At 41.8% G+C, this 26,381-nt stretch overlaps 2 protein-coding genes and 1 pseudogene across 2 annotated transcripts; 2 read left to right on the forward strand and 1 right to left on the reverse strand.

The window, feature by feature from the left end:
- Nucleotides 1-2: 2 nt before the first annotated feature.
- On the reverse strand, nt 3-6,986 carry LOC109870368 (ER lumen protein-retaining receptor 2). Its single transcript, XM_020460855.2, has 5 exons — nt 6,646-6,986; nt 4,062-4,162; nt 3,534-3,692; nt 2,813-3,065; nt 3-1,216 (listed from the first exon to the last, which is right to left on the reverse strand). Exons 1-5 carry the CDS (start codon nt 6,734-6,736, stop codon nt 1,182-1,184), a joined length of 639 nt encoding a protein of 212 aa, XP_020316444.1. The 5' UTR covers nt 6,737-6,986; the 3' UTR covers nt 3-1,181.
- A 10,210-nt stretch (nt 6,987-17,196) lies between these two features.
- Nucleotides 17,197-17,504, forward strand: LOC109870005 (non-histone chromosomal protein HMG-14A pseudogene; annotated as a pseudogene).
- Nucleotides 17,505-18,718: 1,214 nt separating this feature from the next.
- On the forward strand, nt 18,719-24,081 carry LOC109870357 (zinc finger protein 888-like). Its single transcript, XM_020460844.2, has 7 exons — nt 18,719-18,874; nt 19,460-19,662; nt 19,771-19,872; nt 19,984-20,073; nt 20,279-20,389; nt 20,509-20,632; nt 20,743-24,081. The coding sequence occupies exons 1-7, from the start codon at nt 18,847-18,849 to the stop codon at nt 23,070-23,072; spliced, it is 2,988 nt and encodes a 995-aa protein (XP_020316433.1). The 5' UTR covers nt 18,719-18,846; the 3' UTR covers nt 23,073-24,081.
- The last annotated feature ends 2,300 nt before the right edge of the window (nt 24,082-26,381 follow it).

Raw genomic sequence — 26,381 nt, forward strand, 5'->3', positions numbered from 1 at the left:
TCTTCTCATTCAGTCGTGTTTTCCGTAAAATCTTTATTTGTGGTGGCAACAGCATGCAAAAGAACTCAGTAAAAATAAAATAGGAATGATCTGCATGTGAGGCCAAATAAGTAAAGGCAGATGTCTGGTTACAATTCAATGCCCATAAACATGTGTCAAAGATCTAAAGTGAGCTCAACAATATGCACATCATGTAGACTAATCTATGGACATTAAGAAACATGAATCTGCATAAAACATGACCGGTTTCAGGAGCGGATGTCTGAGTTGGTAGCCTATATATTGCCAATGAATGGACTCATTTTGAAATGATACTCAGGTAGTAAAATATAGATACAGGTGATTTGGTGTAAATTTAAATGAAGAAAGCCATTTACAGCAATGAAGATAAGGCAGTTTATCGATACTGTATTTCAGTAACTCTTTGGGGGTGTAAGTGAGGTTTCAAATAGCAGGTGACAGTTACAGGTCAATTCAAACTATAAATTGATTAGTTTAATCTTTTTGGGGGATATTAAGTATTGACCAGGGCATGAATGAACAGAAACTGGCTGTCTTTATACAGGAATGTACACTGGGTCAGAAAGCAAAAAAAAGTTTGCCAACCAAAGCCAAGGGAATAACAATCCATTACACTTCCCCTCTTTCTGGAGAAAAAAAAAAGTACATTTGAGGTTGCAAATACTCTTAAACGGTTTGTCAATACTATCCCACCACGAAGTCCGCTCCAATATTTTACAGTGCCAAATCACAGGCAATTTATGTTTTCAGCTCATTCACTAATGTGTCAAATCAGAGTACACATTTTTATTTAGAAAACTTTTCTTCCTTTATACAGAGTAATAAAAAAAGGTCAGGCAAGATGCATCAAACAGAAGTCCGAAGGCTTCAGGATGGCCTTTTCGGGTTTGTTCTGGGTTGCATTCAACAAGGTGAAGCGGTGCAGATGGAAATATAATTAATAGAACTGAAAATTCCCTAGCTCTATACAATACATTTCTATCTGAGCGCTCTGACCTTTGCACCCTCCTGAACAGGTGTTGCTGATAGTGGTCAAAAAACAGGACAAACTAAGCGGCTCGCTCTGTCTCAGGCATCTTACACTGGCGGGGGGATGGGAGGGGGGCAACTGTCATGTGCCACCCCCCCAGCGAGTCTGCCAAATCGGTGATCTTTGGCACTTAGGCTGGCAGACTCAGCTTCTTTCCTTTCAGTACTGAAACAGAGGAGAGATTTTTTAGGTTCAACGCACCGGTTAAACAGATGACCTTAGCACATTGTGACAAATACCAGAAGTTCCCGGTGAGTGTTTTACAGTGGCGATGTGGGCAGGTATATTCAAGAATGAACTTGAGAAAGAAGGCGGCCATTACGTTGCAATAAACTTTAGTGAACTATTAACAGATAATAAGAATACATTCAAGCATCGTGCATAATGGTGCACAAGAATTCTAAATGCGTTGCAGTTGTGCGTTCTCATGTACAATGATGATCTGCTCCTATATGTAGCTATTTTGTAAATATTTTCTGTTAATAGTTCACTAAGGTTTATTGCAACATACTGGCCACCATCTTTTTTTACTGAGTGTTTACAGTGTATATACTGAAGTTTAAAGGTCCAATGCAGCCATTTCTATCTCAATATTAAACCATTTTGGGATAACATGTACCTTACTGGGATTGTTTTCAATTAAAAAACAGCTTCACAAAATGCAATTTCTCAAGGACTGTCTGGGAATGGTCTGAGTGGAGAGGGGAAAACTGAAAATGTGCCGTTATTGGCGGGGGGTAACCTGGCACCCAGCATAACATGACCATGCCTGTACCTCCCACTTCATGTCACTATTCCCTCAACACTTTCCCTGGTTGGCACTTATTGCACAACTTTTTTTTAAGTCACTCAAAAAAATGGTGTAGGGTGGCATTTTACCCCTAGTTACCCTACAATTGACCAGTGTTAGGTTTAGCCTCACTATTCACTCAGTGAATTGCAGAGCATGTTTAACCATGACCCTGCTAAAAACTTGGTTTAAAAATGGTTCAGTCCACACATTTGTGAGTTGAGAAATAAATAAAGTAGGAATGGAAAGCTGGGATCGCCCTCTTAACAAAGGCCATTAAAGCTGCTGTTTTCCTTGCGATTGCAAGAATAGTTGTGCATTGACTGCTTGTCAGAATAAAATGTTTATTTAACCAGGTAAGCTAGTTGAGAACAAGTTCTCATTTACAACTGCGACCTGACCAAGATAAAGCAAAGCATTGCGACAGAAACACAGTTACATGGAATAAACAAGCGTAGTGTCAATAACACAATAGGGGGGGAAAAGAAAGTCTACAGTGTGTGCAAATGGCATGAGGTAAGGCAATAAATAGGCCATAGTAGCAAAGTAATTACAATTTTGCAGATTAACACGAGTGCTAGATGAGCAGATGATGGTGTGTAAGTAGTGATATTGGTGTGCAAAAGAGCAGCAAAATAAATAAAAACAATATTGGGATGTGTGCTGCACCACGGCAACTTGAATGCACCTGGAGAGGAATATTTATCTTGTATAGAACACACAAGCCAACTAGGTAGATAAAATATTATACTACGAGGTTGTCTGTTTTTTCTATTAATTACTTGTTTTGTTTGCAGAGGAAAAGTAAATGGAGATCGTTCTAACACCTTCAAATTATGCCGACCAAAATATGTTTCCATGTTTTTTTTGGAGTGGTGGCAATTTTGCTGTGGCGCAGCACAACAGTTAAATGACTGCTGCGGAAACAAACTTACTTAGAAAATAAGGCCGAAGACTGCAGCTTGACTCACCTTTTGTCACATACAGATAGAAGAAGTCGCAATACAGGATTGTCTGAACAACACCGGCCACGATGGCGATCATGTCGAAGAATCCCTCGAAGTAGAAGCGCCAGATCCAGTTGATGAGGTAGAGAGCCCGGTACAGGCCCAGGAAGAACAGGTAGTGGGTGGTGATGGTCTCCGCCTCGCCCGTCTTACTGATCATGAAGAGCTGGGGTAAGATGGCCACAGACTCCAGGTAGATAGAGAACGTCCACAAGATCTAGAGGGAGAGGAGATAGTGAGAGGTGAAGTGTGTGGCTGTGTAGACCCATTTCCCGGCTATGTCGTGAAAAGTTGCGTGCTCAGTTCCGAATCAGAAAGCGGTTTGTTTACATGAAAGTAAATACGATCACATCCGACTTATCGTCATGACATCGCAAATGTCAGAGCATTGATTACTTAGCAAGCCAGCGAGGCATGGTAAAATATCACAAATGGAGATAGAAGAACAATATACTTGTTGAGCATAGCTATAGTCAGTCTGTGTTTTCATGGTCATCACTCACTGCTAAGTTTGAAGGTTCCGACAGTGTATGCTAACTGCGACAGGGCGTTTTGTTGCGAGAATGCGCACGCATCACTCGAATGTGACGTTTGCTTTTAACCCCAAAAAATGCCTCTATATCGGTTGCTGTATAATGCAGTATCCATTCATCTTAATGAGAGACAAGAGGGTGTGTGTCCTTACCTCGAGGGGAGAGAAGTCGTGGTTGACAAGGAACGCCAGCCCTCCTACGGGGACGACCAGGAACTCCACTCTGAAGGTGTCGTGGTTACCATCATAGGTGGCCTTGAACTTAGCGTAGATCAGGTACACGGTGGCGTACGCACAGCCAATGTAGATTACCTTAAACGATACAATACACCAATCACTAACTTGATCCCTTTCACTGTTATTTGGAAGATGTGTGTATACATCCAATTAGGTTAAGCACACGGCAACCTCAGAAACCGATTAGAAAAGTAAGTAAATTAGCTGCTTGTGTTTTCAACATACTAGTGGTTTCCATAATTAGAGGTACACACTCTTGATGCACCCACTCATACACCAATGAACCTTGGGTATACAAGGGTGTGTCAACTTAACAGTACTTCAATATTGACTCGTGAGTAGATCTCACTACTATAGAGAATGGGCAGGGTGTGTTGCTTGAAAAAAGATCTAAGAGGATTAGCCTGTCACCCTCACAAGGTCCAATGTTTGTGTTTGTCTCACCTTCATGGTAGTGTTGTAGAGGGAGATGAAGGAGGTGAGCAGGTCCAGGTAGCGACTGGTGAACACCAAGGCGAACAAGATCTGACTCTTCCCAGAGATACCTGTCAAGAGAGACAAAACACCAACCAAGTGTATGAGATGTCAGATGTCTGTCTCTCTTCTAAACTCACAACAGCCCACCATGAGTACATCTCAAAAGCCTTAAGTGGCTTCTTCTCATTCGGTCTCATTAACTTAATCTGAATTGTGAAAGAATTGAGATGTTAACCTTGCATCCTTCCTTAGAGTAACCACTGATCTCACTGGACAGGGTTGGTTTGATGCTATGAAGTTAAATCCTTGTTTTCACCTATCCAGTCAGGTCAGATCAGTGTTAATTCTCAGGGAGGCAGAAAGGAAAGAAGTGTTTTTGAACAAGGACTTTGGTGGCCCCTTGGTAGAAATCGAACCCCGGAAAGCTAATTTTGTCCCATTTCACTGGCTAACCCAGTTAGGACCTGCAGACTCAACTACAATGTTTTGTGTTCCATCTTACACTTGTCAATGTCATCAACTTGAAGGTACTGCTATGGCAATTCCTGACATTACAGGCATTATGGCTGTGACTTATTCCACAAGCAGCAACATCAAATTAATATAAGGTGACCTTTGTTTGTGATGCTTGCGTACATTAATTTCTGATTCTAACTACAGGAATGAAAACATGACAGATCAAATCCACTTAGCATCTTTGATGAGGTAAAAGCTAGTCGGACTCCATACAGGTGAATTGCAAACACACAACCAACTGAGTGTCTGATAAGAAGTAGGCTTAGTACAGCATTATCACATACAAAAGCTTAGACCACCTGATGTACAATCCTGGGCTTGCCATGGCAAAACACCTACTATTTCAGACTGTGCTGAAAGAAGATCCATCCCTCAACCTTCCTATGCCTGAACAATACACAAAGATATTGTATGGCTATGGTCAGTGGCTACAATCTCAGTTATGTTTTGAGAGCTTCTTTCCTCTCTAGCATGGCCAGGTAGAGACAACTGTGATAAAAATCCAAAGCATTTGATAAAAATCCAAAGAATTTTAAACAGAGACATAGATAGACTTACAGCTGCTCCGCCTCAGAAGGCCAACCTGCAAACACTGGCAAGTGGTAGCACCCTCTTGTAGTCAAGAAGCTCAAAATACATGAATAACATTGCTAGATAAGAGTATATTAAAAACTGAATTAAACTTCGGTGCTTGCAGTGATGAGATTATGTTTCTAATGACAGGCCCAGTACCTGAGCACAAACTGATTTTTGCCTGGCTGGAATGTGTCAAATCCAATCTCTTGTGTGAGAAGCTACCTGCCTACTGAAGTTGTTGATCGTGACAGGTATCAGTGCCTCCTTTGACAAGTCAGATCATCTTAAACCTAACCTTCAACCCCAAACCTGTTTCAAATCCAATTGTATTTTTCACATGGTTAATAAACAACAGGTGTAGACTAACAGTTAAATGCTTACTTACAGGTCTATTTCCAAAAATGCAGTTAAAGATTTAATAAATGTAAGTAATGACACAAGGAATAAATACACAGTGAATAACAAATAAAACATGGCTATATATAGGGAGTAGAAAATATCATGGCTATATACAGGGAGTACCAGTACCGAGTTCATGTGCAGGGAGGGGTACGAGTTAATTGAGGTACCTATGTACTGTATATATAAGTAGGGGTAAAGTGACTAGGCAACAGGCTAGATAAAACACCAGCAGCAGCATATGTGGTGAGTGTGATAGTGTGTTTGTACGCATGTGTGTTGGGGTGTCAGTGTAAGTATGTCTGGGTGTGTGGGTAGAGTCAGTGCAAAAAAAGGTCAATGCAGGTAGTCCAGGTAGCCATTTGATTAGCAGTCTTGTTTAGAAGTCTTGTGGCCTTACACAACAGACTGCAACAAGCCTTGTAATTCCCAGGGGACATTGGAAATGGACTACTTTAATTCTGTATAAGTTAAAGTAACAAAGTCCTGTATCAGCTGTGCATTTGACAGCAATTATATATTTTTTAACCATATTATCCGCGTTAAGTGACAGCGCTACCACGTCAAAGGACAGACCAGGGTAGCGACGCTGGGGGGGGATTAGCGGACTAAGATCAAAGGTTTCTGTACTACAACAGGGATGATGAGGCATGACATACCACACACACTGAAAAGCGTTTAGTGGGCCCTGTAAACTGACGTGCGCAGATGTTGACCTGATATCGCTAGCTAATAAATGAGTGGGGTACTCAACACAAGTCAACTAACGTTACTTAGCAACGGACATTGCATGCATTTCATTTGGGTGTATTTGATTTGCTGGACTTTGTCCTTTCCTAACACTGTCCTGTTTACTAGGCCGTGCTAGCATCAATGCTAACAATCTGATTTGATGAAGCCTCAAACTAACGTTAGTTGCCTAGTAGCAGTTAGCTTGTCAACAAAAATCCACTACAAAGAAACGTTGCTAGTTTAATAGCTAGGTACATTGCATTGGAATTGAGATGGTAATTGGAGATGTATGCAGCTTGCAAATAGTCCAAATGGGAATCTTACTCACCAGCACAGGACCTAGTTTTCCATATTTTTAGCAGCAGGATGATGATGGCTGCTAAATGTGAGAGATCACCAGTGAGTCTGAAAATGTTCATGATTCTGCTGGGTGCTGCAGGCGGCTGTGCCTTCGCTAGAACGAACCTATGCGGGTCAAATCAAATACGACCTTCAAGCCTCCGTTACTTGCAGGTTTAAAACCTTACAATAGGGTCTGTCAGGCACCTAAATCGACGTTTTCCACGGTCTGGATGGGAAAATGGCGAGTAATGCGCGACGTGGCCCGGAGACGTGGCCAAGGATAGTCGCGCCCAATGCAAGCCGGGAAAAAATCTACGTTCGCCTAATGAGAGGTTGGACACGCCCGTGATCAAATATTTTATATTTTCAACTACTATATTTATAAAAACTAACCCACAGACTAATTTGAGAATTTGTCAGTGGAATAAACAACAACTTTGCAGAAGATAATCATATGAAAGTGAAATAATCACCAGTCAGTCAAATGCACATTGTACATGACACACATCAAATATCCTAATCTGATACTACATTTACACGTCATCTCAAACGTCTATTGCGCTTTCTAAAAGATACAAAAGTTTACTATTGAATATGAAGATCAAGAATGACATGTCGCAGAAAAAATAAATTTATTTGTTGTTGAGGGGATATTATTTTTGAAGTAAAATACACAGTGAGTGGCACATTATTTAACGTTAACGAGTTTTGCTGCCCATAATACTTCAGTTTGGAGGTATTCACTGATAAGGTCTCGTATTGCTATCAATAATCAATCCAGATACCAGTGTCATTGTAACAGAACGATACTGCCCAGTTGAAAATACAACAGGTAGAAAGTGTTTGACTGAATCAATGGAGATCCAACTATTTATATGTACAGTTTCCCAATGTGTTATTGCTGGAGATATTAAGTATCAACCCAGAATAAGACAATACATTTAAAGCAATATACTTCAACAAAGAACAGACAATTTGCACAGTGATATGGAAAATTACTGAGGATAATAGCAGATGATATTGCAACTCCTATTTGCCATATCTTCAATGTAAGCCTACTAGAAAGTGTGTGCCCTCAGGCTTGGAGGGAAGCAAAAGTTATCCTTCTACCTGAGAGTAGTAATGCCCCTTTACTGGCTCGAACAGCCAACCAATCAGCCTGTTACCAACTCTTACTAAACTTTTGGGATTTTTGTTGTTGTTGACCAGATACACTGCTACTTTCAGCATGCTTATAGGGAAGGACATACAACAAGCACAGTGCTTACATAATTGGCTGATGATTGGCTGAGAGAAATTGATGACAAAAAGATTGTGGGGGCTGTTTAGTTAGACTTCAGTGCAGCTTTTGACATTATCGATCATAGTCTGCTACTATAACAAATGTATGTTTTAGGGTTTTACACCACCTGCTATATTGTGGATAAAGAGTTACCTGTCTAACATAACAAAGAGGTTGTTCTTTAATGGAAGCCTCTCCAACATAATCCAGGTAGAATCAGGAATTCCCCAGGGCAGCTGTCTAGGCCCCTTCTTTTTTCAATCTTTACTAACGACATGCCACTGGCTTTGAGTAAAGCCAGTGTGTCTATGTATGAGGATGACTCAACACTATACAAGTCAGCTACTTCATTGACTGAAATGACTGCAACACATAAAAAAGAGCTGCAGTTAGTTTCAGAATGAGTGGCAGGGAATAAATTAGTCCTCAATATTTCATAAACTTAAAGCATTGTATTTGGGACGAATCATTTACTAAACCTCAACTACATCTTGTAATGAATAATGTGGAAATTGAGCAAGTTGAGGTGACTAAACTGCTTGGAGTAATCCTGGATTGTAAACTGTCATCGTCAAAACGTATTGCTACAACAGTAGTTAAGATGGGTAGAAATCTGTCCATAATAAAGCATTGCTCTGCCTTAATGGCACTATCAACAAGGCAGGTCCTACAAGCCCTTGTTTTGTGGTCGTGTGGTCAGGTGCCACATAGAGGGAATTGCAATTGGCTCAGAACAGGGCAGCACGGCTGGCCCTTGGATGTACACAGAGAGCTAATGTTAATAATATGCATGTCAATCTCTCCTGGATCAAAGAGGAGAAATTGACTTCATCGCTACTTGTATTTCTGAGCGGTTATTGACATGTTGAATGCACCGAGCTGTCTGTTTGAACTACTGGCACTCGGACACCAATGCATACCCCACAAGACATGCCGACAGAAGTCTCTTCACAGTCCCCAGGTCCAGAACAGACTATGGAAGGCACACAGTACTACATAGAGCCAAGACTACATGGAACTCTATTACACATCAAGTAACAAATTGCAACCAGTAAAATTAGATTTAAAAAACTGATAAAAATACACCTTATGGTAAATTGGGGACTGTGACAGACAGTCCCCAATACATACACACATATCTTCTCTCAAATCCTGGCTTATTATGAGATTCTAACCTTCGTAACGCTCCTCACTCCCAGTCTCTCCCTCTCATTCTCCTCAAATTCCTTCTGCTCTCTCTCTATCCTGCTCACTTCCTGCCCCCCCCCCCCCCTCGTAATACTCCCAAACCATCAAGGTCACCTTAGGCCTCCGCATAGGGCGGGGGAGCCCTTCTCCATCTGCCTTTTCTACTATCTGTCTGCCGCTCTTTCTTATAACCGTCAGTATCAAATATAGGTTGTTTTCAAATATTGACTAAATGTCTCACTGTCACCCTGTCTGCACTCATGGATTTCTTTTGAAAAATCAACATGTCTATGGTAGTAATCTCTAAGGTTATTACATAGTTTGATTAAGGTTATCTCGATGCTCTCAATGATCATGGATCACCACAGATGTCATATGTCCCTGTCCTGTTGGCTCAGAATATGTCCTAAATACTTAACATAATTAACTTAATTGGGATAGGGGGCAGCATTTTCACTTTTGGACGAATAGCGTTCCCAGAGTGAACTGCCTCCTACTCAGTCCCAGATGCTAATATATGCATATTATTAGTAGTATTGGATAAAAAAACACTCTGAAGTTTCTAAAACTGTTTGAATAATGACTGTGAGTATAACAGAACTCATATGCCAGGTGAAAACCTGAGAAAAATCCAACCAGAAAGTGGGACATCTGAGGTTTGTAGTTTATCAAAGCTTGGCCTACCGAGATATGGATAAAGTTGCACTTCCTACGGCTTCCACTAGATGTCAACCGTCTTTAGAAACTTGAATGAGGATTCTACTATAAAGGAGAATCCTTTGAGACCTCTTTGAGTCAGTGGTCTGGCAGAGTGCCTGGGTCTCATGACTCGCGCTCCCGACAGAGTTACCTCTCGCTCCAGTGCTTTTCTGAAGACAAAGGAATTCTCCGGTTGGAACATTATTGAGGTTTTATGTTAACCTGTCTAGGACTGGGGTTCCGCTCTGCAACAGCCAGTGAAAGTGCAGGGCGCCAAATTCAAAACAACAAAAATCTCATAATTAAAATTCCTCAAGCATACAAGTATTTTACACCATTTTAAAGATAAAAGTCTCATTAATCAAAAAGGATTTACAGCGAAAGCACCACAAACGATTATGTTAAGTCACCACCAAGACACAGAAAAACACAGCCATTTTTTCCAGCCAAAGAGAGGAGACACAAAAAGCAGAAATTGAGATCAAATGAATCACTAACCTTTGATGAGTAATTCTTACTATATTAGACAAATTAAAGAAAAAACATCAAACATTTTCTGCATGTTGTATCCCAGGTTCCCAGAACATTCCCTTATCTAAAGAATTTATGTGTTTAATTAAAACTCAGAAAATAAAACTTCTAAAATTCCCCTTTAAGATATCTTGTCTCTACGAAAAATGGAAATCACCTCAAACCCAAAGGCAACCCCCAGGTTCTAAACAAACAAAACATTTCCAGGCCTTTTCAATTTGGTAGAAATATGCCTCTATCTCACACGCTCCCTTCAAGATTCCTGCCCCCAGAAAACATTTCCAAAGAGAGACATTGAAGCACTCCTTTTCCCAGAAAAAAAACACAACCACTTGGTCAGCATTTCATTATACTACACCGATTCAGAAACCCAAACGTTGACTACAAACAAAACCTAATAATAATGATAATTCCATTGTACTCCCTCCAATCCTTAGTTTTAAACTTCCTCAATGGTTATATGTACTTAATTGAACATGCGCTACCCTTGGGTTGTCACGCCCTGACCTGAGTATTCTTCTTTGTTTTCTTTATTGTTTTGGTTAGGTCAGGGTGTGACATGGGTGATGTATGTGTTTTTGTACTGTCTAGGGGTTTTGTAGGTTTGTGGGATTGTTTATTATCTAGGTGTTTATATATGTCTATGGTTGCCTAGATTGGTTCTCAATTAGAGGCAGGTGTTTATTGTTGTCTCTGATTGGGAACCATATTTAGGCAGCCATCTTCTTTGTGTATTTCCTGGGTTATTGTCTATGTCTATGTTAGTTGCCTGTGTCTGCACTATATTTTACTAGAGTCTGCACTAGTATTATCATAGCTTCACGTTCGGTTTGTTGTTTTGTATAGTTTGTTAAGTGTTCCTCATCTTCATTAAAAGTATGTATTCATATCACGCTGCACCTTGGTCTCCTCCGTACAACGAACGTGACAGAATAACCCACCTTAAAAGGACCAAGCAGTGTGATTGGGAGGAACAGCGCTTAATGGAGAAATGGACCCAGGAGAAGGATGAATGGGTAACAACCTGGGAGGAGATTGAGAGTTGGTCGATCCATTTTTTCCCCTTGTTTTGTCTGTCATAGTGGAAGTGTACCTATGATGAAATTTACAGGCCTCTCTCATCTTTTTAAGTGGGAGAACTTGCACAATTGGTGGCTGACTAAATACTTTTTTGCCCCACTGTATGAGACAACTAGCTGCCATACACAAAGTTATCTATCTCCAGGAAAAAGGGCAAGAACCTGAACCAGGATCATACCAGGAGATCGGATCTACCTCCGAGTGTTCCAGAGGAAGTGCAACGAGCCAAGGCGAGAGGGTCCCTACGAGGTGGTCTGAGCTACACGAACAGCCATCCAGGTGGAAGGAAGCACCACATGGTGCCATCTAAACCACTGCACCAAAGCTCCGAGGGTGATCGAGCGACCATTGAGCCCAGAGGGAACAGAAGGAGAGGATGCTGATACCTCAGGCAGGAGTCCGGAGGGAACGGAAGGAGAGGATGCTAATAAACCAGGCATGAGCCTGGGGGAAACAGAAGGAGAAGAGGTCTAAGGTGCAACCCCCAATAGTCAACAGATACACTCACCTGAAGATCCAGAGAGTCCAGGGATGGGGAGGAGGGACATGCCTGTTGCTCCTGATGACCTATCTACTCTGGCAGATACCCCTGACGGAGGCGCTGTCCAAGGGAATGGGGAAACAACGACAGGAGAATGGGAAGGAGACTTCTCTACCATCGACTTCTCTGCCCTCACATGGTCTCCCTGACAGACATTGGAAACCAAAACATCTGAAGAGTGGTGAAATAGCCTTGACAGCAACAGCAGCAAACCTAGGAAACATGGTAACAAACCCACCTAAAACCATAAAGTATGCCAAAAGTAGGGTAAGAAAACAAGTTTCTACGAAATCTTATTTAGAAAAAAATAGGATCAGCATCCCCATTCCATCCCAAACAATAATGAAAGCAGAAGTTCAGAGGTCCCTCTCAATTTAAGAGAACCAGACCTCTACCAGAAATACGACTCTGTGGATGGTCACATCATCAGATGAGGGGAGAAGCCATCTGGGACTTAAAAGGATGCAACTTAAGAATAAACAAAGGAGAAGCTAATTGGCTGATTACCATGGAAAAGCATGACCAAAATGAAGGTGAAGAATATATAATAGAAATAGTTAGCTCTAAATGGTCTGAAGGGATACGACTGCAGAAAAAACAACAGCAGTAACGTCTGCAGAAAAAACAACAGCAGTAACGTCTGCAGAAAAAACAACAGCAGTAACGACTGCAGAAAAAACAACAGCTAGTAACGTCTGCAGAAAAAACAACAGCAGTAACGACTGCAGAAAAAACAACAGCAGTAACGTCTGCAGAAAAAAACAACAGCAGTAACGACTGCAGAAAAAACAACAGCAGTAACGTCTGAAGAAAAAACAACAGCAGTAACGACTGAAGAAAAAACAACAGCAGTAACGACTGAAGAAAAAACAACAGCAGTAACGTCTGCAGAAAAAACAACAGCAGTAACGACTGAAGAAAAAACAACAGCAGTAACGACTGCAGAAAAAACAACAGCAGTAACGACTGCAGAAAAAACAACAGCAGTAACGACTGCAGAAAAAACAACAGCAGTATCAACCCAGCTACCGTCCACTACCATTACAAAAAAGCCAGAAACATCAGAATCAGTTGGGTTCCTCCAAAACATTTGGAACCTTCTAACCAATCCCAGTAGTTTAAGTCAAGAAAAGGAGACTGTAACCCCAATTGATGATTCAACCCCAGAACTATACAAGGACACATCTTTGAAGAAAGTAGCAAAAAATGAATGGTATGAATGGGCTCAATATACAGCATCCAAATTTAGACCGACAAATTGCTTATTGTGTGCGCCCTTTCCACTGAAATAATGAATGGTAGGACCTAATCCTTATGATTATAGGGCTTGTGCTGACTTTAATAAAAAATGGATGTACGGGTGGAAGCACAGAAGTTAGAGACCCCATATAAATATAGAATAGATTATAACCAACCGTATGAATGTTTTAACATGGGGTAGTTGGGGTAGTTTAGAGGCACATGTGAGACAACACGGCACTTAACTAATGACACCAATTGGAATGCAGACACACCAAAAAGGGCTACGTATCAAGCAGCTGGAAGTTAGGTGGGAAAAGTAATTACTCACGATAGTTGTCAAAAGCAAACTCTAGCACTACCATAAATTGCACCATATGAAGAACAGACTGTGGTAGTGGCAGATTTCTTCTGGATATGTGGAGGGAAAATATTAAGGGAAACATTACCAAAAGGATGGACAGGCCTTAGTGCAAGAGTTAGGTTGATTCAACAGATAAATGTTACTGAAAGGAATCCTAGTAATACGGAGAGAATATAAGTCCCCAATGTCTATTCAGATGCAATAGGACAACCTAGAGGAATCCCCAAAGAATACAAAGCAAGAGATGAGGTTAAGGATTTGAATCAATATTTCTTTGGATATCACCTAACAAAAACCTAGAATGGATAAATTACATTTACTATAACCAACAAAGATTCATTAACTATACCGACTCTGCATTGACAGCTTCGGAAGAACAAGTACAGGCCACTAGCAAAAGGACATGGCAGAACAGGCAGGCTTTGAATGGGCTCTTAGCAGAGAAAGGTGGAGTTTGTTTAACATTCGGAGAAGAATGTTGCACCTTCATTCCCAACAACACGGCCCAGATGGATCATTTACGGAAGCTATGACCAAACTAAAAGGATAACGGCAAGAAGCAAAGGCCAATGCTGGATTTGATATCCACGCTTGGAACTGGTTGGATTTAACTTTGGGAAAATGGGGAGGAATGCTTACAAAAATTGCTATCATGATAGGTGTTGCACTGGTGGTCATGGAATAGTTTTTTTTTGTGTCTTACCATTGATAAAGTCTCTCCTGGTACAAACTGCATTAAAACAAATGGCTGTGGGAATGAGTGTTTGTGACCCACCTGTTTTAGTGAATCCTGTGCCTGATGCTCCTGGACAATATACGGATAGACCATGCAATGCTAAAGGAGGACCATTGGACTGTCCTTTTGGGAATCCAGAATATCTATATGGAGTAAGACCAGGAGGGGGGTGGGCTTGCCATGACTATCAGGATCAACAAAGGTTGCTGGGAAATGGACTGGACAGGGATCTTCCTGACCTATACCCAGTCCCGGACTATGGTGGTGATGATTTACCTCCTCGTGTACACAAACCATGCCCAAAAAGAGGGTTGTGCAAATAGTGTAAACTAGATGATCAGAGACTTGGACATTTTCATAATGCGAACCCAATTTTCTGTGCTATATGTCAAACGGGTGACTGCCCCTTATTTTGGGATAAGTAATGTGTTTAATGGATTCACATAGCATGAAATAATATAATCATGTACACAGAGTATAAGTATATAACCATGTACTCAATATAACAGTTGCTAAAGGATAAATGATGTTCGACCTTCTGAATATTTGTTCCCCCGAGACATATTAATATGTAACATAGAGGGTATTCCGGTTACAAGTGTCCACAGACCATGCCCTTAATCATCTAACAGGTTTTTCACTTATGACAAAACAATTGTTAGAGAGGTGTCTGTGAGGGAGGGCCATGTGTTTAGGTGGCATATTGATGTTATAAGGATTTATAAGGTTCTAGTTTATTGTCTTTATTATTTTTCTTGTATTCTACATAACTGAGATGATCTCGGGCAAGGCAAAGAAATGCACATGCTTTTACACTATGTTAAGGGACAATTGAGGACAATTTACTTCTTTTAAAAAAGAAATTCACCTACCCCATTTTTTGTGATAAGAGGTTTTTGTCTCATCGCTACAGCTCCCGGAGGTCAAAAGCCATGCGTCCTCTGAAACACAACCCAACGCATCCAACCCAGAAGCCAGACACACCAATGTGTCAGAGGAAACACTGTACACATGGCCAGCATGCACTGTGCCCAGCCCACCACAGGAGTCACTAGTGCGCAATGAGACAAGGATATCCCTACCGGCCAGGCCCTCCCGATGCTAGGCCAATTGTGCGTTGCCCCATGGACCTCCCAGTTGCGGCTGGCTGCAACAGAGCCTGGGCTCGAACCCGGAGTCTCTGGTGGCACACCTAACACTGCGATGCAGTGCCTTAGACCACTGCGCCACCCGGGAGGCCCTCTTTGACTTCTTTCTAGCTATATGTGAAAGGAGATGTTTGGTCCTGCCTCCCCAGTATGAATGAGAAAGTGAAGCAATGGTTGATAAGGTGAGAGCAACATAGAAGGTGCTTCCCTTCTCACTTGTACTGGAACAAATTTTATGATTTGGGACACAGTAAGTCCCAAAGGAGGGATTTTGGGGGAATTTTCCAGTATGTGCACATTATACCTCTTAGAGTAGTAAGCAGAATCAATACAAGCCATATGTGTCTGGGCCATTAGATGTGGACTCTGAAGCCATTAATCAATAGGTCATTAGGTTTCGGGAAGCCATATGTGTCTGGGTCATTAGGCTAAGGGAAACAATTAATCAATAGGTTGTTAGGCTAAGGGAAGCCATTACCTAGTACCGTAAGGTTCATTAGACGTGCATTAGGAGCATAGGGTTGTATATTACTAAAATCACCATTAGACATGCACCTACATTAGGAGTGTGCATGTTTGTTTATTTTTGTATCATCGCTATGGTTACGCCACAAGTAGAATCTATGCCCTAAGGTCTGTGCCAATAAATGTAAACCAAGCAGAAATAAGTGATAAGGCAAAAAAAGATAATGTTGGCTAAATACCCAAGGGGATGAATAATTAACATGAAGAGGAGTGACTATCTGTGTGACTTAAGGATGAAAACTGTATAAAGAGTGTGTGCGTTGCTGGAAAGTCAGTTGATCCATGGACCAGCTCAGCTTGTTACTTTGTAATAAAGTCTATTTGAATTCACAAGTTCCGGTATCTGACAAATATTATTGAGCAACTATTTCTACGACAACACCAAGGCTGTGTTTCAAACTCATTAAAGACCCACCCTCGTCCACATATCCTCACCTTATGCCCTTGGGGGAATCTTCTTCCCCATCTTGGACGTCGGTCCAAACGATTAGCCAAACAAGGGAAGTTTGCAACGTAAGCCCCTCAGCCCTCGTTTTCGATCGAGTTTGTGAGTGTACAATCAAATAAAATTACATTTTATTGTAAATTATGTTCACCTCGGGGCCTGAAACACCCCATAATTCAATTTGCGATGATTGTACATCCGCTAAGAAAAGTCAGTCGAAACTTAAAACCTCAATGTCAATATGGATATGTCAACAAACAAATGTAAGTAAAAACTAATGTAAAAAGGTTAGAAATTGTGCTACTAATGCACATGATGGCAAAAACACGACTCGTAAAAGTAATTATGGTTTTGTTTGGTTAGCTTTTGGAAATTGTAGAAATCAAACATTTTCCTTCATTTTTTCAAGTCAGTTAAGAACAAATTCTTATTAAAAAAATGATGGCCTACAGGCCTACGTTAGTTAGCTAATTAATTTGCTAGCTATCATAAAATAGGCATATTTTTATAATTAAATAGTTAATATAAGTAGACATGCAATCATAATTGACTGTAGCACATATAAACACCCACAAGCTACCGGTGGCTGAAAACACAATCATCGCGGGATGAACAACTGACAAATTTCCGGGCATAGGCTGTCCATTTAAAAAGAATTTGTTCAGACGGACCAGGCAACAGCAGACACTTGGCTTCACATGCACCCAACTCACAACAGTTAGCTAGCTAAACACTTTATAGTTCCATCTGAAAGAGAATCGCCAAGAGTCCAACATGCCCAAGAGAAAGCAAGGAGCTGCTGGGGACGCCAAGGAGGAGCCCCCGAGGAGATCCGCCCGGTTATCAGCAAAACCTGCCCCAGCCAAGACTGAACCCAAGGCCAAGAAGGAGAAACCAGCAAAGAAAGAGAAGGCTGTGAACGACAAGGAGAAGAAAACTAAGAAGGGCCGCTGCACGCAGAGGCCGCTGAGGAGAACCACTCTGAGAACGGAGGTGCCAAGTCCAACCAGATGGAGGGGGTGGAGAAGGAGGAAGCTAGTCTGAGTAGCAACACTGCCAACCCCTGACCCCTAACCTCCGTCCCCAACCCTTCCCCCCAGCCTGCCCCAGTGTTCGTGGTCCCCCTCCAAGGCGTATTGTTAACAGTGGAATATTTTTAGTAGTGATTTTATAAGTATACTATCTACTGTCCGTACAGATTTTTAGCACAAAGTCAAGCTGAATAATATGATGCAGATCTGCAGTGGTCATATCAACAAAGTGTCTGCAGGCAAGATGAACACACTAAAATCTTGTTTTAATTAAACAGCATTTCATGATCGTGTAGGAAGCAAAGTGCGACTCGCCCCATAGTGAGTTGTGTGTTTCTGTGCCTTCCTCTTCCACAGTTGGTTCTCCTAGGATAATACCTTAGTCCTGGTTTATTAACGGTTCTCCCTGACGTTCCCTTGCTTTGTTTAAATGTTCCTGTTTGTACATGAAACATGTTCTAAGCGTGTTGGAAGTGTGTTGTCCAATAAGAAAGAGGAAGAGTCCTGTGGACCCCCCCCACCCCCCAAAAATAATTAATAAATAAATAAAATAAAAATTTAATAAAAAAAAATCCTTCCCCCCTGCAAGTGTATACTCATCAGAAGTGTCGACTTAATTTGAGGGTGTGTCTTTTAAGTGTTTGGAATGATTGTACCCAACTGGTTATGCCACAGAGGCGCTTTAGTTATAACTGGTCGTGTTGGATGCATTGTGGGTAAATGGTGACTGACTGATCTACAAATAATAACGAGTTGTTATTTATGATGGTTTGTAGATCAGTCAGTCGGCCGCAATGTCAAACAAGCCCGTTTACACGTTTACCGGTACCTCGTGTGTTTCATTTAAATAGGTCCCCGCAGTACTCACACACAGTGGCACCGAAGATTATTTCATATATTGACAAGATTATCAAGTGACCACTCCAACAGTGGAACTGCATATCCTCAAAAATGGACGGCAGGTGGGAGGAGGCGAGATCAGACGGGACCATTCTAGCCAATGAGAATGCAGATACGCGTGTGAAGCGCATACACTACTCCGATATAAAGTAACTGTTATCAAAGTTGCAGAAATGCCGCGTGCGTTGCCTTATATCGGTGCATTCGTAACAACCTAACCATTACGAAACGTCTATTCAACCAAATAAGCCTGACGTAGCAAATTAGCAATTACATTTTCTGTTATCCACTTTGACCTCCATACAAAGTGCCTCACTTCCTGGCCTTTATTTTCGTGGACTGATTTTGGGCGGCGTAAACCCTCTCGCTTCGCCTCTTCCTCGCTGGTGACGCCTTCTTATATGCAGTCATTGGGTGGCACACATTGGCAAAAACGATTGGCATTTTCGTGTGTCTAGTGTGACTGCAGTGGAGAGACATGCAAAAACAAATGTCTGGGGGGAAAGGTAACATGTATAGCTAGCTATGTATACGATACTAGAGCTAGGGCATAGTTAGCCATACTTAGCTAGCTAGCTAGCTAGCTAAGTATGGCTAACTTCCTACTGTTTTGTGCGGGAACTGGACTCGTTCCAGAACGTCTATAATATGTTTTGCGGGTCTTTTATTTGGAATTATTGAAGTTGTGCAGCATTTCTAAACCTCTCTGATTTCATGCCCGGCCTTTTATTGAATAATGCAGTAGAATAATTAAACTTCCTTGACGTTTTAGCTTGCTAGCTAACAAGCTAATTTATTTGCTGCTTTGCAGTCGTTTCACTGCTTCTCTAGGCCCTTCCAGAAACAACCCTGCAACCTGTCCCCATTATTTTAGATCCACGCTTTGATCAACTCCCCAAAGCTAATCAAAAGGAACACTCTGTGACTCCAAGGGAAGGGCTAGGGGTTGTTTCTGGATGGACAAGGTCTTCTCACTCACACAACATTCTTGACAATGACACACATAGTAGTTCCACACGCTAAAGTTTGATGTGCCGTGCAATAATAGGTTGTTCACAAATCAAGCACCCATGTCAAATTCTCTGTTTCAGGTCCCCCTCTTCCTCTCCCCTCTCTGCGCCTCATGGTCCCGCCACTGCGGCTGGTCTCAGCAGCCATCTGGCAAACGATCCAGCAGAGACACGTGATGGATTATGGGATGCTGGAGGAGTTTGTTACCATGGTCACAGAGATGGTTCCAGAGCTTCTGAACATCCGACAGAGGGCCCAACTTATTCTGGGTCTTCGAGCACGGGTGAGAGAGGGGTGGAGCTAGTGCTCATCATTAAGGGGGAGATATGATCATAATTAGTCATGTTTATGGTCTCAAATAAGTCTCCTGACAGGTTTGCTCTGCTTTCAGCTGGTCCTGGAGTTGTGTCGCTCGAAGCCGATCACAGACCTCCAGACCATTCAGCCACACCTGGACAGGATACAGACCCTCACACCTCTCTGGGGGACACAGGTGAGCTCTTAAGGTCAGAGACTCAGCAAAGGTTTACATCAACCAGTCAGTCAGTCCCACACAACTGATTTGATAATGATCATTATAACAAAAGTGTTTTCTTTCTTGCAGACTGATGATGAAGATTTATCTGAATCTAACTTTCTGGGGCTGATTCAAACCCTGCTGAACGACCCAAATGAGATGGAACACTTCTTCCAGGTCAGTGTGGCTTTGGATTAGCTGTGTAGGTATACTACTACCCAGAAGTGCACACCCGTAGTCTTTGTTATTTATAAACAATGTTGACCTTTTTTTTAAGGCCTCCTTTTATTCTGATTACAGCTGTATGTGTCCATGTGAGTTGCAGGTGCCAAATGTTCTTATATCAGATATTATTTATTTTATACTAATTTCTTATTCTCAGGATGTTTTTCCTGTGGAATTTGGTCCCAAGTATGATGCAGCAATCGAGAAACTAATGTGTCAGTTTCTTTCAAGACTTGAGAAGCTACTTCCAGTATCAAACTTTCAACAGGTACTGAAATTAGATGAGTACCTTCATCAATTCAGTGAAGGATCACTATTCACAAAGGTTGATTCAGAGAATATATTTTGAATCACCCCTAAATCGTATCCATTTTCCTTCTGTGTCAGGCTGCGTCCCTGCTCAGCGATGTCCCCTCTGTTCTGGAGGAATGTGTTCAGTCTGTGTCTCACCCTCAGCAGCTGAAAACCCTGCTTCAGTACCACAGAGACCTCAGCCAGCTGGACAACCATGGTAGACATCTATCATAGGACGCATGTAGATATTGGCCAATCTTCTGTAGGGGACGTTGACATTTATTAACTTCTTAACCATTGTCTTTAATTTCTCGCTTCCCTTTCTAGATACTCTGTCTTCTTCCGATGGGGACTGCATTCTCTCAGCTCTCTGTCTCCCTCCAGTAGAAAGGGTGGTGATTGCAACTGAACAGACAGAGTCAGAAACACAGACCTTATCCTTGAATGTCTTCATGGATACATTTACCAAAGAGTTGGAGGTAGACTCTGCAACACTGATACAGTACACAGAGATGGAACCCGGGACAAGTATGGATGTAATAAAAAGCGAGAAGAGGGTGGAATGTGAGAAAAACAACAAACAATCTATAGAGTTTATGGACCCTGTGGAACATGAGGACATGGAGGTTCATGACGGTAATGAAGAAGAGAATGTTCTGGGGATTGGACCAGTACAAGATGAGATGGAAGGTATTGTTGAAGAAGTGAACCCCAGGTACAGAACAGTGATGGTTATCGGGGAAGATGGGGTGGCACAGCCTTATGAAGATTCAAGCGTCAGAAAGCCCCAAATAAAGACTCATAAAGACAGTGGAAGTCATGGAGAACAAATGAAAAGCATAGATGTATCTGATAAGATCATATCCTCAATGCTTCACAAGCCTTCAGTGGAGCTACAAAGAATTGATACTACTAACCTGATATTACCATCTAGACCAGTTAGACAAAACAGGGGGCGTAAGATGAAGACATTGCTAGCACGAGAACGGCAACAAACCAAAACAGAACTTTCAGAAGAAAATGCATTCAAAAAATGCCCAATTTGTGGGAAGACTTTCAGTCGAGGTGCTGACATGAAGCGACACCAGAAAATCCACACAGGTGAGCGCCCATTTCAGTGTCTCCAGTGTAAGAAACGCTTCCTGTACCATTTTGATCTGAGGAGACATCGGCAAAATGTGTGTAAAGTAGTTGTGTCAGAACCTAAAGGTGAAACATCCAAGCAGCTCAAAGGCAGGTCGAATATGTGTGATATGAGTTACAAGGACCCACAAAGCTTGGAGAAACCGAGACTAAAATGTGAAAAAGACTCCAAGAAAAGGCGTAGCAGATCTCCAGCTAGTGATGAGGACACAATCCAGAAACCTGAGGGAGGAGACACGGAGCAGTCTAGTGGTATTACTCTTGAGGCAACACCCGAGGACAGTGACTCATCCTCCACCAGTACTCCCCAGGACCCATCTTACGACCCATCTGGCGAACCTAGCAAGACCGAAAAACACAAACAGTCAAAAGTGTGCTGCATTTGCAAAAAACGTTTGCCAAAATCTTACAGCATGAAAGTTCACATGAGGTCCCACTCAGATCTGCGCCCTCACAAATGTCCTCATTGTGGGCAGACGTTCAAGAACATCTATGATATGAGGAAGCACATTGTAAAGACTGTGTGCAAGGTGCTGCGAGCTGATCCTGAAGAGGCCCAGGCCCAGGTACATGCACTCACCCACAGCCCCCTCCACTGCACTGAGTGCAGTAGGATGTTTGCAGACCCAGTAAAGCTAGACCGACACAAGCTGTCGCACAAGCCTTTGAAATGCACCATGTGTGAAAACAGCTTCAATGGGGTCAAGCCCCTTAAGAAACACTATCTGGATGCCCATAAATTCAGCGGGCCATTCCTCTGCACCTCCTGTGATAAAAGCTACACTGATTTAGCAGCTCTCATCAGACACGAGAGGACTCACACCGGAGATCTCCCATACCAGTGCTCCCACTGTCCACGGAAGTTTAACTTATCAGCGGTTCTTGTCGAACACGAGAGAATACATACCGGAGAGAAACGATGCCTTTGCTGGGAGTGTGGAAAGGGATTTATCAGCAATGCAAAACTGAAAATGCACATGCTGTGTGTTCACAGAAAACCTGAAGATAAACACTTCTCCTGCTCCCAGTGTGACAAATCTTACGCATTACAAAGGACGTTACAAGTCCATGTGGCGAGACATCATGCTGGGGTGCGTTTCCCGTGCGCATACTGCGGTAAGCTGTTTCTGAACATGTCCTCATTGACAAGGCATGACCTGATTCACACTCAGGAGAGGCCTTTTAAATGCACCGAATTGGAGTGCGGCAAAAGTTTCAAATCAAAATCTGAAGTGAAGGTACACATGAGATACCATACTGGGGAGCGGCCATTCAAGTGTAAAGTCTGTGGGAAGGGTTTTACTCAAAACTGTTATCTCACTCAACACATGCGAACTCATACAGGGGAGAAGCCATATCCTTGTTCTGTCTGTGGAAGAAAGTTTGATGACTCTAGGAAACGGAAAAGGCACATGATGATTCACACTGGAGAGAAGCCCCACAAATGTTTGAAATGTGAGAAAGCTTTCAGTCGGGCAGACCTGTTGAAAGCACATGACAGGAAAGAACACTGAACAAGTTCAAGTCCAGGGATAATTTTATTTTGTTTCTTTGTATTTTTTTTTCTTCTTCTGTATAGATGTTAGTAATGAAACGTTTTGTCCCTCTATGTTGTGAACTTATTCTGGATCTTTTCTGAAATGTTGTCTTAAAAATTAAGGATCTAAGAAACATGACCTGTCTGGGAATATGTATCCCTGAGATGCTTTTAGGGACAAGAGTTGGAAATAATGCAAGCTATTAACACTGATGCAATAGATTGGATAGTTGTTTAGTCAACGGCTTTTTATCTATCCTCATTCAAATAAAACCATGTGTATTTTGGTGCAGATCTGTACTCGCCGCTAGAGGGAGTTGTTCATCTTTCTCAAGCATCCATTCACACTTCACTCTGAAAAAAAGTAGATAGGGCCATGCTTCTGGAATGTACATTGTTTTTGTCAGTCAACATAAGTTGTGCTTTCTGAAATGTATGGTGAAATGTATATTTTCAGTTTTGTATGTTACAAAATTGGACAAAAAACATGAGGGCAGCATCTGTTTATGAATGGTGATGATCAGCAGCATCACAACACAGAGGTGGAGCTCAAAGTTCAAGATGTTCAGGGGTTTTCTAAGATAAGGCTAACATTTTCATACTGTCAGATAGATACTAGACTAGTCTATGTATGCTGTAGTGCATTCTACAGTGGAAGGGGTTTTCTGCCAATCATACCCAATAATGTTTCAGTTTTAATAATGGCCCCTATGGCTGATTTTAGATGGGCAATTCTGATATTTTATTGACTAATTGTTCTTTTGACCAATCAGATCAGCTCAGAAAAATATCTGATATGATTGATTTAAAAAATAAAAAATAAAAAAAAAATTGTGGGAAAAAAGATCAGAATTGGGCTGCCTGTCTAAACGCTGCCTATGAGTCCCCTGGGCCTGTTCTCATGCACAGGGCTTAGCTTTGTTGTTTCAAGTACAAATCAAATGTATTGAATGATTGTGAATACAAAATATTTTTGAAATAATGATTTCAATAGTTAGTGTATTTATTATGTATTTTATGGTCTGTGATAACTGTCTTTAATAGGTATTTTCAGAGGTAGGCTATTAAGGTTGGCTGGAGTAGACATCGATGAACGAATTATGTGCACACGTTTTCCCAGACCCTACAAAATGCACATAGCTTAGTAGGCCTGTAAAGGAAGACAAGACTATTCATACTCGATAGTACAAGTCATCCAATGGCACACACTTAGGATGCCTACGTCATTTCAACTTATCAGCAAAGGGAAGTGTGCAGTGCAATAGTAACTGATAGAAAATAACAGTACAGTATGTTGCCAAGACTAGTAAATTGGGCTTAAGGAACAGAAGTTGGGTATTGGAGAAAGGCCATCAGTGCATGTTCTGCAAACAATACAGTGGATGAAGGAGCAGAATGGGGGTGGTGAACGGAACAGCGGATGAAGGCGCGGCATGAGCATTGTGACAGGGTAGATGTGGTTATGGACAGCGAGGAAGAAGGAGAAAAGCTGAGTGCAGAGGGAAGATTGTGTGTTGAGGAAGAATACAAACCATGGCTCAGAAATTTTACCTGACCAAGAGTGATGAAGATCTCAGAGTCCGAGCCTCACCCCGATGGTCATGCAAAGGATGATCCTTTCCTTTTGGCTGACCCACATGTCTCAGGCTGGGTAGAAGTAACACAAACATAGGCACAGACACATGCATACAAACACATGATAACATACGCACTATACACACACGTACACATGGATTTTGCCTTGCAGATATGTGGTAGTGGAGTATGGGCCTGAGGGCACACAGAGTGTTGTGAATTCTGTAATGAATATATTGTAATGTTTTTAAAGTTGTATAACTGCACTAATTTTACCAGACCCCAGGAAGAGTGCAGCTAATGGGGATCCATAATAAATACAAAATAAATTGGGTACTGTTAAATTGCTGAAGGTAGCTCAAAGTGATGATTTTCTGTGTTTCACACGCCTTGAGAAGACCTGGGACTTGCTTTGCTCTCCAGAGCAGGGTGCCTTTGAAAGGAGTGATGGCTTGGGTGGTATTAAGTGTTGAGGTGGAGCAACTGAAATTGACCCAGTGGGGAAACTGAGAAGACACTCTCTGTTCTTTTGTGTTTTGAAGCAAGAGTTTTTACCTGACAAAGTCATGTTAGGATATGTCAGAAGTGCCCAGTGTGAGAGAGACAGGTTAAGGTTGCCAGGGTCAGAGTTGAACAGAAGGTGTCGTATACTGAGGCAGTGAAGAGAGTAGAGGATGAGGGGTCAAAGGTGAGGATTAAGCCTAGGCCAATACAGAGTGATATGAATTTGTGCTTCAGTGAGGTTGGCTTTTTAGCATTTATTGCCCTGGTTTTCAATTGTACCGCATAAATGTAATGTACAGTGCCTTGCGAAAGTATTCGGCCCCCTTGAACTTTGCGACCTTTTGCCACATTTTTTTTCACATTTTTTTGTGAAGAATCAACAACAAGTGGGACACAATCATGAAGTGGAACGACATTTATTGGATATTTCAAACTTTTTTAACAAATCAAAAACTGAAAAATTGGGCGTGCAAAATTATTCAAAATTATTCAGTTAATACTTTGTAGCGCCACCTTTTGCTGCGATTACAGCTGTAAGTCACTTGGGGTATGTCTCTATCAGTTTTGCACATCGAGAGACTGACATTTTTTCCCATTCCTCCTTGCAAAACAGCTCGAGCTCAGTGAGGTTGGATGGAGAGCATTTGTGAACAGCAGTTTTCAGTTCTTTCCACAGATTCTCGATTGGATTCAGGTCTGGACTTTGACTTGGCAATTCTAACACCTGGATATGTTTATTTTTGAACCATTCCATTGTAGATTTTGCTTTATGTTTTGGATCATTGTCTTGTTGGAAGACAAATCTCCGTCCCAGTCTCAGGTCTTTTGCAGACTCCATCAGGTTTTCTTCCAGAATGGTCCTGTATTTGGCTCCATCCATCTTCCCATCAATTTGAACCATCTTCCCTGTCCCTGCTGAAGAAAAGCAGGCCCAAACCATGATGCTGCCACCACCATGTTTGACAGTGGGGATGGTGTGTTCAGCTGTGTTGCTTTTACGCCAAACATAACATTTTGCATTGTTGCCAAAAAGTTCAATTTTGGTTTCATCTGACCAGAGCACCTTCTTCCACATGTTTGGTGTGTCTCCCAGGTGGCTTGTGGCAAACTTTAAACAACACTTTTTATGGATATCTTTAAGAAATGGCTTTCTTCTTGCCACTCTTCCATAAAGGCCAGATTTGTGCAATATACGACTGATTGTTGT

The sequence above is a fragment of the Oncorhynchus kisutch genome, linkage group LG25 (assembly GCF_002021735.2).
Source record: "Oncorhynchus kisutch isolate 150728-3 linkage group LG25, Okis_V2, whole genome shotgun sequence".
NCBI lineage: Eukaryota > Metazoa > Chordata > Actinopteri > Salmoniformes > Salmonidae > Oncorhynchus > Oncorhynchus kisutch.

Bases quoted from the DNA above. Each gene is read 5' to 3' on its own strand.
- LOC109870368 (XM_020460855.2), bottom strand. From the start codon at position 6,736: ATGAACATTTTCAGACTCACTGGTGATCTCTCACATTTAGCAGCCATC. The intron at 4,163-6,645 runs GTGAGTAAGATT...CTCTCTTGACAG, and splicing joins GAAAACTAGGTCCTGTGCTG to GTATCTCTGGGAAGAGTCAG. The intron at 3,066-3,533 runs GTAAGGACACAC...CTCTCCCTCTAG, and splicing joins ACGACTTCTCTCCCCTCGAG to ATCTTGTGGACGTTCTCTAT.
- LOC109870357 (XM_020460844.2), top strand. From the start codon at position 18,847: ATGCAAAAACAAATGTCTGGGGGGAAAG. The intron at 19,873-19,983 runs GTGAGCTCTTAA...TCTTTCTTGCAG, and splicing joins CACCTCTCTGGGGGACACAG to ACTGATGATGAAGATTTATC. The intron at 20,074-20,278 runs GTCAGTGTGGCT...TCTTATTCTCAG, and splicing joins AGATGGAACACTTCTTCCAG to GATGTTTTTCCTGTGGAATT.